The sequence below is a fragment of the Meriones unguiculatus genome, chromosome 10, assembly GCF_030254825.1.
Source record: "Meriones unguiculatus strain TT.TT164.6M chromosome 10, Bangor_MerUng_6.1, whole genome shotgun sequence".
In the NCBI taxonomy this organism is placed as follows: domain Eukaryota; kingdom Metazoa; phylum Chordata; class Mammalia; order Rodentia; family Muridae; genus Meriones; species Meriones unguiculatus.
Window position 1 is genome coordinate 96510771 of NC_083358.1, and position 14870 is coordinate 96525640.

Here is a 14870-nt window from a genome sequence, read left to right on the forward strand (position 1 = left end):
AGAGAGGGTGAAAGAGAGGGAGGCGGAATAGAAAGAAAAGGCTTTACACTTTCTAGAAGGATATACTAAGACCTACAATGTTATAACTAAAGACTCTCATCATTAACTCCATGAAAACCCTATTTACTGTCCTGGCTGAGGCTGATTTTAGTATTGTTTGTGTGACTTTGTGTATACCTTTAGGCCTTGTAGAAATAAAGTTCAATAGAAAACTACCCAGAGCTGGATGGTGGTGGCACACGCCTTTAATCCCAGGAGGCAGAGGCAAGCAGATCTCTGAGTTGGAAGCCAGCCTGGTCTTCTAGGACAACCATGGCTACACAGAGAAACCCTGTCTCAAAAATAGAAAACCACCTCGTGTGCCTGGGAGAAGAGGTCTTTGCAAGCTGCCACCTCTGCAGTTCAAGGTCTAAAAGTTTTCCCCTCCCTGTTTCAGGGTAGGATCTGGAGCCTATGAACAGGTTGTGATCAAACGCTAGAAGTGGAGCCCGAGGACAGTAGCTTCCCCGTATACCTGAGGTGTAGACAACGGTGTTTCAAGGTGTTTAGTCAAGCATGTAAGAAAAACAATGAGCCTGTTTTCAACGTCAAGTTCATCTGTGAAGAGGAAAGCAACGCTGATTGCCTCTCAGAGCACCCCCCAGCACCCTTTCCCACCCGCTTACCCACGGAGGGAGCATGTGAACAGAGGGTGAAGGCCTTGCCTGCATAAGCACCCAGAACGAAAAGCCTGCTTGTGCTTCCAAAACACCCCGGAGAAAAAGCGGCACTTGACACTTCTGAGTGTGGTTCTAGTATTCCACCATAAAAATCCAAGGCGGGGGTGCCCAACAGGTCTGGGCCCTGTGTTTAAATTTTACATTTAAGAGACAGTACATGAGGTCAGTTTAAACCCTATAATTGTATCAAGGTAACTGTAATTCTTATGAAGTAACCCTTCCATGTCCTCCTACCTATAGCATTGTACTAAGTGTATTAACTCCTTTGATGCAATAACTGGCGGAAAGAGTGGGTGTCCGCGCTTTGGGAGATGTTAGGCTATAACTGAAGCATTTTAAATACCTAAGAATTCTGAACGTATCAGATGGAAGTCAAACGACAAATGTGTCCAAGTGTGAGACAGGCGGATGGAAGGAACGCTGTGAGCGTGCATATATCCATTCCTTGTCATCAATATTAGATGAATTGCAAAAGCCCAAGTGGCACTGTGGTAAGAGCAAGCTTAATAATCTATACGTTAGGCTACCGCAGGCAAGCTAGGAGAGGAGCTGTTCCCTAACCCATTCAGTGCTAAGACTTGCTGGTCTCAGCGGTCAGAACAGACAGAAAACTGTGAGGTGAACAGAAAAATAGCTTTCTTCCTCAGGAAGCCAGACTTCTGTGAGCTGACACTAATGGACAGACATCTGGCATCTGCTTTCACTGACGCCCGGGCGACTGGCGCTTTTCTATTTTAGCCCCTTTGACCAGAAACTGTTTTCTTCTTTACTGTGTCAGAATCTAGCTGTTAGGAGCAGGAGTGGACTGTAACATACCTCTAATACAGCTTTTAGGGTGCAGCTCTCTCGTCTGGACCCGAGCTAACAGCACAGTACACAAGCTCTGGTTTTCTGGTCTAACTTAACAGTACCCATGTACAAAGAGTTAAACTCCCCTTTGCCGAAGAGAAACACACAGTTGTACAGGGCCAGCAATGCCCCAGCCATCTACAGTCATGTCCTAGAAGACGATAAGCCCAGAACAGGATTACTCTGCCCAAGGTATTTTATGTTGACAAAATACTTAAAATGTTTGAATGTTGGGAAGCTTGGAAAAATTGGAATTGTTCGTGTTAGAATTTTTATTTTAATATCTCAAGAGTTAGGTGGTCTACGTTAATCCAAAAATGTTTTTAAACTAGGTTCTGATTTTTTAAAAGAAGATGACACCTTATTATTATTAATTATTCTAAAATGTTAAAATATGTTAATACTAAGAGAAAGGATTTTTCTTTTCGTCAGATCAGGAGAGATTTGGAGGGCAGGACATTGACACGAACATCTTTACCAGGTGATCTAGGTAGGGGGTGACATGCTGTCAGTTTTCAGGTGAGCAGACCCAGTGTATGTTGATGATGAAGATATTATTTAGAGAGTTTATCCTGACAATTTTAAAAGGCGTGTTTTTCTGTTTTTAACGCTATAATTTCCCAGCTTTATTTTCTGTGGACCCTCTGCAAATGATTTTGGATTCTAAAGACGATAATAACACTAGATTGTAAGCGTGGTTCAGGGAGGCCACTCATGGGACAACACAGGTGCTGCAGCCAAGGCACAGTCGCTGCCTCGCGTAGCCTTGGCCCTGGGCCCTGGGTCTTTACACAGGATGAGGTGCTGGCATTTTAAATGGTACAGAACCCTTTTTTTTAGAAAAGTAAAATGTGTGGATCTGGGGAAGATGACTCAGCTGGCCGAGTGTTTGCCTCGACCACCCGAAACCCTAGGTTTTCGAGTGTGAGCGTTGGTGCACACCTGTAATCCCAGAACTTGAGAGACAGAGGCAGGAGGATCAGATGTTTAGGGTCATTCTTGGCTCTGTAGGGAGTTGGGGGCCAGAGGAAGCTGTATGATACCCTGCCTCAAAAAGGGAAAATGAAAATGTGAAGAGGTTTTAAAAAGTATAAAAAATATGCCTTTATTTTAGCAGCCACTAAATAATCTTGATTTATATATGTTAAGTAATAAAAAAAAGATGACTTAGTAAGTAGAAACAGTGAGTTGGGAGGGGAGACAATAGCTGTGACTCTCAAGTCAGCTAAAGTCTGGATTCTCCTTCCCTGGGGTTCTGGATATTCTGCATTCATATTTCAGTACAGAATGTGAAGGGTTGCCTGAGTGAAAGCATTTCTATTTTTTTCTTTCTGCGGGGCATACATTGTCAGGCTCTCAGCCACGAGGCTATTTTAAAAGCTGTTTGCTAAGCACCAAGTCTACTTTTAACTCTGTTTTGAGGAAACAATAGAGTTGGGACAGTACACTCTTAACAAGTTAATTTTTTTCATATTTAGGTCAGATTTTACCCAGTCTAGTCTTGGAGGATTTTTTGATCTAAACTGTTTCCTACTTCTGTCCTAGAGAAAAGACAGACAGCACCCTTTAAAGCTGGTATTGGTAGCGAGAAGGATCTTGAGTACCTTGCTCAGGACACATGTAGGAAGAGGCAGAGACAGCTGAGCCATCAGTTTACACTAGGATGCCAGGCTTCCTTTTGTGGCCATATTGAAGGCCTCTCTATACAAACAACTAATGTAGATGAATACTTTTGATATTAAAGTCTTGACCAACAACCCTAGCTCCACCATCTCATTCCATCATAAAACCATAAGAAATAATAACCAAGCTAGATTCTTCTGTATGTCTTTGTCTTTAGTTTGTTGTTGTTGTTCTTTTTTTATACAAAACTGTGAGCCACAGAGGTTGACCACTTAACACCCTCCCCCCCTTTTTTTTTTTACTAGAAGGAAAAAGAAAATACCCTCAACGAACCTCCATTCAAAACATATTCAAATTCAGGCTCGCTCCTGTAATCCCAGTACTTGGGAGGCTTCGGCGAGTTCGAGGGTAGCCTGAGTTACATGGTCTACTTGAGTTCAAGGGCAGTCTGGGCTCCATGGTAATCTTGAGCCCAAAATTAGACCCTGTTTTGTTTTTTTTTTTTTTTAAATCAGGCAGCACTGAGTTTTGGTAAGTCAAAGCATTTGGAAGCAATTCCAGACTCTCAGATTTCCATGTTAAATAAACCACTTTTGAAGCATAAGCTGACAGTATCATTACATATTTCACTGAAACACTTCTGAAACCTTAGGCTTCTGTGTTTACATTAAATCCCTGAGAGACGCCGCAAGCACCTATGACGGGATTGTACTGTTCTCTTCACATGTCTTTCATGTGGGCATTTCAGAAATTCAGTTCTCTTAGATGGTACGTCATGTGAGTATAACCAAGTAGGGTAACTGAGACTGTGTCAGGCCACTGTGCACATTGGCTTAGCTAGGTACTACGCCTAATGTTAGTAGCTGAGCTGTAGGGATGAACTATTCCTGTCGTAAGCCTAAGACTGCCCTGAAAATAAGGCCTTATTCCCTTCTACGCAGGACTTTTGTCAGAAAATGTATACACAAAATATTTTACACAGTAATGTGGGTAGTCTCCCCATACAACAAAGATATTAAAATTTTTATTAACAATGTGGTCTGTATTTTGAAATGTATATGTTTATATTCCTTATATAATTCTTTCACTGTTAGTCATTGGCCAAATTCATTGCAAAGAAAGCCAGACTATAGAAGAATTTGATTAACTTTGGCAATGTCATGAGGATTGCCTTCCTGTGTGTTAGTTTGGTTTTTTGGAGGTTAACACAGTGTCTATGAGAAATGTTACTGATATCTGAGGAATAATACCTCAGGGGTAAGGAACTTTCCAGCATATGCAAGACCCTGGGATTGCTCCTCAGAGCTGAGAAAAGAAAATGAAGTGATTCCGTCAGTATTCTGTTCTAATACTTGGAGAATGACCTTCATATTTATATATTATATGTCTTATGTCTTAACTATACAGTGATAAAATCCAGGAAATGTTTTTTTAAACAAAATGAAATTTTGTTCGTAAAATGTTTGTAAGGATATAAAAGTGAATCTTATACGTGTTCAATAAAAAGCGGTATCTCAGAACTCTGGATATTCTTAATCTTATAAGATTTTATTGCTGTTATTTTTATCTACATGTATGGACAGTGGTACATGTCTTCATGCTGGTTGGTACTCACGAAGACCAGAAGACTCAATCCCCTGCTAACAGAACGCAGATCCTTATTCACTGAGCCATCTCTCCAACCCTTTTATTTTTAAATATTAGGAAGCCAGGTATGGTGGCTCAGGACTGAAATCCCAACACTCAGAAGGCAGGGGGAATCACCATGGGTTTGAGGGCAGCCTGGGCTACATATTGAGTTTCAAGACAGCTTGGACTACAGAGTGACTTCTTGCCTAAAAAAAAAAAATCACTAAAGAAAGATCTGCTGTTGCTGTTTCTGTATCCTCTGAGCCCTTGGACTGAAGTTTGCATCTATGGAAGACCTCTTCTACATTAGCAGGGCCTGGCTGTAGCCTGTACTGCAGCTGGCTCCAGGCAACAGTTAGCCAGGTACCCACAGTAACTACAGACAACCTGTGACTTCAGCCAGTGGAACCCTCTCTTGGGTAACGTTACCCTGTCCCTTTCATTGGGCCGGGTTTATGAATAGCCAGTAGTTCTCAGTGACAGTTAAATCAGGTTTAAGTATGACCCAGGGCAGTTAAATTTCACTGGCCGTTGACTGTTGGCTTTACCCAGAGGCTCCCCACCTAATGTGATGAAAAGGAGAAAGGAAAATGGGCGAGAGGTTAAAAGGCCGATGGGACTATCACCTGAAGTCAAATACATGGGAAACCAGTTAGCTCTCACCTGGGGACAATTTGTCATGGGTAGTAGACCATAAAAGTCCTTCTCCTTCCTGTTGGACATACGAATGAAGCTACAAATTCTGGATGGTGCAGTAGCCTTATAACCCATGCCCTGGTTAAGGATTCCACTGCCTCTTAGTAATCGGTCTTATGTCTGTGAACGTTATCTTTTGCCATTTCCAATGACGTCTTTTTAAATGTTTATGTTTTTGGTATGGCTATCCATATTTGTAAATGCTTTGGGTGGGTCAAAGGATCCCTTATATTTTAAATTTGTCATGAGCTACTTATTAAAGTTTTGCCAAAAGTTAGAAATTGGGTTTTTAAAATGTGTGTGTGTGTGTGTGTGTGTGTGTGTGTGTGTGTGTGTGTATTTAGAGTCACTCACACCCTCATACAGGCCTTTATTACTATTGGTTGGAATGACCCCTTAGAGAGGAGATACAGCACCAGCACCCTTCTCGGATGATGCTGAAACAGCAATGGAAAGTTAATAAAGAGCTGTGGATAGGAGTTTGAGGCCAGATCTTTTGCCCATTGTCAGAGCCCCTGGACAGTGCAGCTCATGAAAGATTTGACTACTAAGCATCCTACTTGTTGGTGGGAGGGGATACAATATGAACACTGTGGGGAAGAGACTCCAAATTCATTGCCAGGACACAATGAACTTGCCACCAGATCATAGCAAACCCAGGCAGGATCTCTGACCTACCCTCGGGCCTCATTGCTACATCTCTAGCCTGGAGTTCCCATTTTCCTCAGCATCTGGTAGTTTTCTTCTGTCTCCTTACCTTCCTCCTTTTCTTTCCTTTACCTATTTCAACCTTCGTACCATCGTGCTGGCTAGTTTTTTGTTTTGTTTTGTTTTTGTTTTTGTTTTGACACCTTGCCACAAGCTAGAGTCATCTGGAAAGAGGGAAGCTCGATTGAGAAAATGCCTCCATCAGCTCGGTCTGTGGCTTGCTTACTTGATCAAGGATTGACCTGAGAATGCCCAGCCCATATGGGCAGTGCCATCCCTGGAAGAGTGGTTCAGGGTTCTAAAAAAAAAAAATCGCACTGAACACGCTGTGGGGAGCAAGCCGGGAAGCAGCATTCCTCCATGGCTTCTACTTCAGTTCCGTGTTTGAGGTCCTGCCCTGACTTCCCTTGATGATGCACTGTGCTCTAGAAAATTAAGCCAAACAGATTCTTTATTACAGCAACAAAAAAGGCAAACTAAGGTGACCACTTATCTATTAGGAACTCGTGAACATTTCCATTTGGATGAGGTAGAAAAACATTAGTGAAATTAATCAAGCCCATGATTATGTAACTAACAATTAGAAAGCAAACGGGAAAGGCTCAGATTTAGACATTCTCTGGATCCATGATAGGTAGTCTGTGTGAAGCCGTTTAACAAGGAAGTGACGACCAAAGGCGTTCCTGATTTGAGCCACTTCAGACTCATTCCTAGGCAATTCCAGCTCTGCTAAGCTGAGGTGTCTTCTCGAGCAGGCATCCTGTGTTGGGTGCTGGACGGTAGGTTTGGTGTTTGCTTTGCTTTCTACCCATAATGAGAGTCAAGGCTACAGTGTATGCACTCGCTTTAGGAAAAGGGTGCCACCTTCTGGCACTGAACTTCAGTGACTCCCGGGTGATCTTCTGTCTGCACATATAGTCCATGGAATAAATCCAAATTTAAAAACATTGGATATTTTTTCAGTAGTAAATTTTTTTTTAATTTAAATATCTGCCAAAAAATGTTACCACGGCTTCCCTGTGCTCCTTAAGTAGGTGAAATATTTCCTCTGGCGTGGGATTGATGACAGGTTTGGAACTGCAGGTCCTTGAGCAGACCCACCAGACACACACACCACATTGAAAACACAAGGGCCATTCAGGGAACATTGTTGGAGGTTAGTGTGCTATGCTGTATATTCAGGTGCTGACTTCTGTAGCCAGAGATCTGGTTGCAGTCCTGACATGGCGTATAAACATTGTTCCCCAGTTATCTCTGATTGGTAAATAAAGCTGAGCAGCCTGTAGTTGGGTGAGAGAGGACAGGGAGGCGAGACTTCTGTCGCCAGCAGGAGGTGGGGAGTATCTTGGGTAGAGAGCAAGAAAGAGAAGAAGGAAGAAGAGGGAAAGAGGTAGCCAAGAGGAACTGGTCACGAGAATTGACCAGACGGAGCAGCAGCAGTCCAGACAGGATCAATGTGACAAGTAATTCCAGGTGTGTGCCTGGGAAGTAGACAGACTAGCACAGAGGGATAGAACAGACGAATATCTGCCCAGTTCTAGTGCTTTAAACTTTTTGTATAAATAAATCTCTGTGTAGTTATTTGGGAGCAAGAGTGGATGATTAGAAAAGCCACCAAATTATACCCAATTTTACAGAACCCCCACAGTCCATTGGGTCATGGTTAAGGTGTGGAGGCAGGCTGCAGTGTTTCTAGAAGCAAAGAAATTGATTTAACTTAATTTGGCTAATGCTAGCCTGAACCACAGCAAGCAGAACGAAATGGACAGGAAAAAAAAAATTAGTGTTGAAGGCAAAGGGGATGCAGACAAAATGTGTAAACAATCTGGCAGGTGTGATAGGCCCCCAGACCTTAGTACAACTGACCCCATGATGGAAGTACCATTCAGGCTGTAAAACTCAGCACTACCTGCCACAACAAAACAAAGGCCTAATCTATCCAAGTCCATAGTTCTGGGAAAGTCTTTAAATGTACTAACCTTGCTTTTGGCTTCTGTAGTTCTGCTTCCGGCAAACTTTTCTCATTAACTGAAGTATGTCAACCCAGAATGCATTTTGTGCTTAGAAACTCACCCTGAAAAAGGTTCTGGCCTACACTGGGATCCTGAACACCCATAATCATTGGCTGGCTAATATTTTCTATTGGCTTAAGCTCACATATGAGCAATCTTCTCTGGTTCCCACAACAGCAGGAACATTAAAAAACCCAGCAGATGCATAGTGAGCAAGAAGCATTAATTTTTGTGGGCAGGGGAGGTGTAGAATATATAACCAGCATTTGGGGCTTCAAAACTTGTACTTACTAAACAAATTTCTGTAACTTCCAAATCCCACCAGCTTGTGATGTCTCAACATTGTACCCAAATGTATTTTCCCTAAGTAGTCACAAAGATGTGCACCATATATATGTATGTGTTAATAAACTGCATTTATGGAGCCCCAGCACAATGTGGAGACACATTGTTCTTCATGTCTTCAGGAGATTCTGCTGCCATTGCTGATGGCCATCAGCCCATGACTTCCTGTGTCTGCTTAACACAAACCACAGAACCAGGTATGATGAATGTTGTCATTGCAACCCAATCCAGTGGAGAAAGCTGTCTTAACTGGAATGAGTCCTTGACCATCATTGACAGAAGTGAGGGTTGAGGACACTGTCTAGGAGCTACAGTGCCTGCTCAGGATGCTGCAGAAGGGAAGATTGAAACTCAGAGCAGATGGGGATAGATTGGGAGGAACAAGAAGGCCTAGGAAAGGATGTGAACTGACTGCTTCTGTGAGGAAATGGAGTGGCAGGCTGTGGGAGTCTCAGGGGCTGGGTCTTATGTACAAATTATATGGAAGAAACTTGAACTCAAGGAATGCTGGGAAGACAAGCTTCCGTGAAATCACAGAAGCCTTTAAAAGTTTTTGCTGCCATTTCCATCTTGAATGTCTCCCAGAGAGCTCCAGGGAGGCGCTGCTGGGAGGTCATGGGCCCTTTTAAGAGATGGAGAGAACATCATGGAAAAGCTTGAGTGGGGGGCAGGGGGAACTTTGCAGAATTGAGACTGTGATCCTTTCCTGGCTATAAAGGGAATGGTTTTGCTGTACCATGAAGGCTGACCAACGTGCACTGCTTTACCACAGGTCCAAAACAATAGAATGAAATTATCTGAGACAGTAATTTTAGAGCTGCCCAGACTGGAAATAGGAGTTGGAGGCTGTGACTGGTTAACGTATTGAGAGGTCCAAAATTTGAAATTTAATTCCTGGGGCAACATGACTATGGTCCTGGGTACAAGAAGAGACAAGTTAAGACAGACCTGCCCAGCCTTGAGGGCCTTGAAAGATATTGTTGCTTGGCAACCAGACCAGATGGCCAGCAGTCTCCCACCCAGATAGCCCCTAGCTGGTAGCCAAGGTCACACACTAAGAAAAAAACCACAAGATATGCTAATTGTTCCCCCTCCCTAACAGGAGCAGATACCCTCCAGATGGACGGGCCAGGATGGTTATGGCCTTGGTGCCTAAAATAAACCAAGGCTTGAAAATTCCCACTTGCAGTTCTGCCCTTTAAAAACCCTGTTCCCCAAGACCTCAGGGCTGCATACCTCTCCGTTTCCACAGAGAACTTGTGACCCGGGCTCGAGCTTGTATTAAACCCTCATGTGTTTGCAGCAGAGTCAATTCCTGGTGGTCTTTGGGGGGTCTCATGAACTGGGCATAACAATATTTCACATATAGTCTGGGAATGGGGCCCCTGCTGAGTAACATGTAAACTTACTAAACGTTAAGGTAAAATTCTGCCTCTTACAAAACCATATTATTCATTACCAATTTAATTCGTATTAATATGTGGCCCAGAGACCTGGGGAGATGGCTCAGTGGTTAATAGTGCCAACTGTCTCCCAGAGGATCTAGATTCAATTCCCATCACCCATGCTCACAACTGTCTGCAACCCAGTTCCAGAAGATCTGATGCCTTCTTCTGCCCTGATGGCTGCAGCACCATGAGAAAACACCTATACCCATACAAATTAAATAAGTAAATAATTTTTTAAAACACTATATGGCCCATTCAATGGCATACCTGGGGTGTGAATAAGAGTGAGAAACAACCTGCCCCCTAAAAGGTCATTAGTTCTTGCAAAACTGTAACCTACACTTAGTGAACAGAGATGTTTGATAGTGATTTTTAGGAAGTGGTAAGAAAGGTAAGCTGTTGAGGGACATTTCTTTACATTCTTAAGAGTAATTGGGGACATTCGCGGTTTGAGCACCGGCTGCTCTTCCTGAGGACCCACATCCAATTCACAGCACCCATGCGGCAGCTCACAACTGTCTCTAACTCCAGTCCCCGGAGAATCCTATGCCCTCTTCTGGCCTCCAGGAGTACCACATGCACTTGGTTCACAGACATAAAAGCAGGCAAAACAAGTGGTTGCGGTAAGTAAGTTTGACTTCTCTGTGAACCCCTTCATGGTTTCAAGGTGCTTTGCTCTGACTATAGAAAGGAATCATGGACTAAACTAGGTGTGACAGTTTCTACTGGCCCCTCAGAACTGATCTCATGTGTAGTGTGTTATTTTTTATCAGTCCTCACTCCCCACTCAGGAACTGTTTGACTCTGCCCACAGGCTCAGGCACCCATACACAGAAAATAATTTAAAAATTTAAGTACAAAGAGCAATCAGGAATTTACAGCATATACAACTATTAATGTTTTGCAAAAGAACATGTTGTCAATACAGAAAGAGTCACATCCAGTTGCATTTATAAATTGCTAATGACAAAGCTGCATCAAAAATATACAGTAGGGGCTAGAGAGGAAGTTCCCAGTTAAGAGCGCTTGCTGCTCTTGTACAGGACTGGAATTCAGTTCCCAGCTCCAACACTCCAACAAAAGCCTGGAACTCCAGCTCCAGGGATCCACTGTACCCATGTGACCTCCACAGACACAGATACACACAAATTTCCATAAGACTTAAAAAGTAAATATTTAAAATATATAGTAGTAAAAGAACAAGGACAACAGGTGTAAATTAATGCGCTTATGCTGTTTGTTGAAATTTTACATAAAACAACCAACCAGCTGGATTCTATGCAGAAGGTGAGCAGAGCTGCTCCTCAGGAAGCAATGAATGGGAGAAGCCAGGAGTTCCCAAGAGGCTATGAGATAGTGGGTATTAAGGATAAGAAGAAAGGTATGACTAGCTTTACTTTAGATGTATTGCTATGAACTATACTTTTCCTTTCATAATTTAAATTGTAAGATTATAAGAAAAATAATTTGCACAGTGTTTGCTTTGAGACAGGGTTTCACTATGTACCTACCCATGGCTGCCCTTCAGCACGCAATGTAGGCCATGTTGACCTCAAACTTGTCTCTGCCTCCTGAGTGTTGACATGGCAAGTGGGTGCCACCATATCCAGTCAATCTTTTATTTTTTGCTGCTAGTGGATCAAACTCAGGCCTCCGGCATGCTGAGACGAAGTAAGGAAGGGCACTTGGGGTGTGGCTGCTGTTTTATGTTTGTTTTGAGGAAGACTTAAATGTGTCAACAACCTTCCCCACCTAGATCTCAAACATCTGGGGGCTAGGGATGGAGTTCAGTCGGTAAAGTGCTTGCCCAGCATGTACAAAGCCCTGGGTTCAATCCCCAGCACTGCAGGCAATGGGCTGTGGTGGCACAAGCGTGTAATCCCAACCCTTGGGAGGTAGAAGCAAGAAGCTCAAGGCCATATTCAGCTACATAGTGAAAAGGAAATACGGTCTCAAACACTTTAAGCTTAAAAGAAAGTGTACTTCGTCTCCACATCCATAAACTTCTCAGCATGAACCAATGCTTAGCCAGAAAATGACAGCAGTGAATATAATATGCTTTAGTCAAACTATAAGGAACAATATATTCCTAGCAGCTCCCAAGCAGGAAAACAAAGGGGGTGAGGCTAAAATTACACAAAACACTTGTGCCTGGGGTAGACCTCAGCAAAGGACCTGCTTAACATCTGCAGGTTCCTGGACTGGATCCCAGCAGAGAGATATTCTTAAATGTCTCCAGATTAATAAGATCCTAAAGGGTTCCCTCGCTCCAAGGCTTGTGAGATTTGAGGTGCAAAGGCAGCACGAGGCATTAGGACCTCAAGGAGTGCATTTTCCATGTCTGATTTCCTGGGAAGCTCCCTAAAAATTTCCAGACTGGGATGGAATAGGAAAGAAGAGATCTGTCACTCAACATCAAGCTCCAGGGGCAAGGCTCACATGAGCTGTGCTGAGAGAAAGCGAAAGGATCACTGCTGATGGGTTGAGTAGGGACAATGGCAGAGGACACGGTTACATCAGGAGTGTGCGTGTGAGTGTGCGAAGTCTGGTTATGAGAAATGTGAAAGTCATTCTGTAGAGGACACAGGGGACTGTGTACGCACTAGGCTGTGCGTTTGCACTAGTCTACTTGTTTTTTGAAGGCTACCAGGTACTTGGCTACTCTGAAGAACTTTGATAACACTGGCTCTCTAACTAGGTCAATACAACCCTCTCTCTCCAGCGTTTATAAGAGCTTCCAAATACAGATATTACACCTCATTTCACACATGGAGCAGTACTCCCTAGCAAACCTTATTGGTTGCTTTTTGCCTTTGGTTTTTATTGTGTGTGTAGAGAGGGGTTTTTTTTGGGGGGGGAAGGGGTGTTTTTCTTGAGACAGAGCCTCATGTAACCCACGCTGGTTTCAAACTCACTATAAGCGGAGGATGACTCTGAACTTCTGAACCTCTCTGCTTCCCAAGTGCTGGGATCACAGGCATGCCCTGCTGCACCGACTTGCATTCTGCGGTCAAAGTACTGGAGATTGTGCTCGCTAGTTGTCCTCATGCTTTAGAAAGGATCCCCCCCCTTTGTGTGCTGCTCAATGGTAAGAGCGTGACTTTAAACAAGGGTCTGCACACAGAGGCCCAGGCTATGTGCTTAGCACCAGAGAGAGCACTACAGACCAACACTAACAGCTGCTTCTGGAAGACGTTTAGTAACTAGAAGTACACCTGCTTATGTTTAACATAAAATTCCTTTATGCCTCAACTCAAGTGGAGTTGATTACTTATGATGGGGACCATATTACCTGCAAAGGTTTCCTAAAAAACTACGACGATCCCTGGTTGAGAACGTTAGTAAACCTTCCAATGCACAAAGAAATGCATTTGTCAAAGCTGGGAGGTGAACACAAACTAAGAACATGGGCCTAGCATGTGGGCAGCCCTGGGGAAAAGAAAGAGGCAGGTGCAGGAAATGAAAGAGCAGTTCTAGTCCCCATATGTTTTAAGTCCATAAAGGGTATTCGGGTAAGAGATCAAGTCATTGGGCTTCAAGATAACTGACAAACTAACTTCTCGGGGGAAGATATGATCAAGCACTTGACCCTGGCTAGAAAAGAGTTCAGCCAAGAGCCAAGATGAGCAGGGAGCCCTAAGCAAACCTTGGGCACAGACATGGAAAGGTGAAGACAGAGGGCATTTGGGTGGGGAGAGGAATGCAAATCTGTCTAGGTCATGTACACCTGTGAGCACATGGAGAGCTGATGGATTAGTCTATGAGATTCAAGAAGGCAGCTGGTTAGCAGTGCTTTTGTGATTAAGAGTTTTCTCTACAAAAACCTTCTCACCAAATCCACTGATTATTAATCCTTGAAGATGCAGCTTAAGAATAAGTGTCCACAGAGCACTTGCTTAGGGACCAACTCTGTAGCCACAGAACACATCTCAGGAGGTCAGACTATGCCGAGTGGCACAGGCAGTTTGTCACCATGTCCATTTTCTTCTGGTTCCTTAGGAGATGACCAAATACGCATGTGGCCCCTCAGAATGCAGACTACACTTCTCAACATCCCTCACTGCCTTATGTTAGGTCAGTAGTGTCGCCTAGCAACAAGCAGCAAAGTACAGCAGGAAGCTAATGTGCTGAACCTCTCTTCCTTTCTGCTGGTGTAGCTGTGCATGTGGGAGCCCCAGATTAACCCTCCATCTCTTCACAGTCATTAGCATGGACACCAGGGTCTCTGACACTGCAGAGCAGCCATGCCTGTTTGACTGACCTCTAGACTCCCATGTCTCACACAAGAATATCTCCTTGAAACCCCTTTTTCATTAAACAAAGACATTTCTCTTTCGTGCAGCTACTACCACCCCAACTCCAGCCAGGAAGCCCTGGGAGGGTGTTCATACGTGGGTGAGGGTGCAGCTCAATGGTAAAATACTTGCCTAGAATGTGCAAAGCCCTGGGGTTCAACCTCCAGCACCACAATAAAAAAAAAAAAAAAAAAGGACCAGGATGATTTCCATACCTGTCAAAAACAAGTGTTCCTTTTTCATACAGTGCTGTATGCAGAGTATAATCGGTAGATTTTTATATAAAAAATATAAATTATCTTTTTATAGATATAAATAGATATAAATTATCTATTATAAAAGATAATTTATATCTTTTATATCAAATTTTTAAAGCTATATCACCCCTGAGAAAAATTGGGCAGAGGAATTGGTTTTGGGTTTTGAGGTAGGGTCTTACCATGTAGCCCAAGCTGCCCTCAAAGCCATGACCCTCTATCTGGGCACTAGGATTACAGATATGGGCCTCTATGCCCAGCCCCGGGAAAGGTTCTCAAGTGGCTTTGA

The 14870-nt window shown here is 43.4% G+C and overlaps 1 protein-coding gene across 2 annotated transcripts in view; it reads left to right on the forward strand.

The window, feature by feature from the left end:
* The window catches only part of Eeig2 (EEIG family member 2), a 48573-nt gene extending 43862 nt beyond the window's left edge, over window positions 1–4711 (forward strand). For both annotated transcript variants that reach the window (XM_021631710.2, XM_060392878.1), the window contains one exon: window positions 437–4711. In XM_021631710.2, the coding sequence (XP_021487385.1) occupies window positions 437–479 (43 nt within the window). In that variant the 3' untranslated portion in view covers window positions 480–4711. The remainder of the gene's footprint in view (window positions 1–436) is intronic.
* Window positions 4712–14870: the final 10159 nt, after the last annotated feature.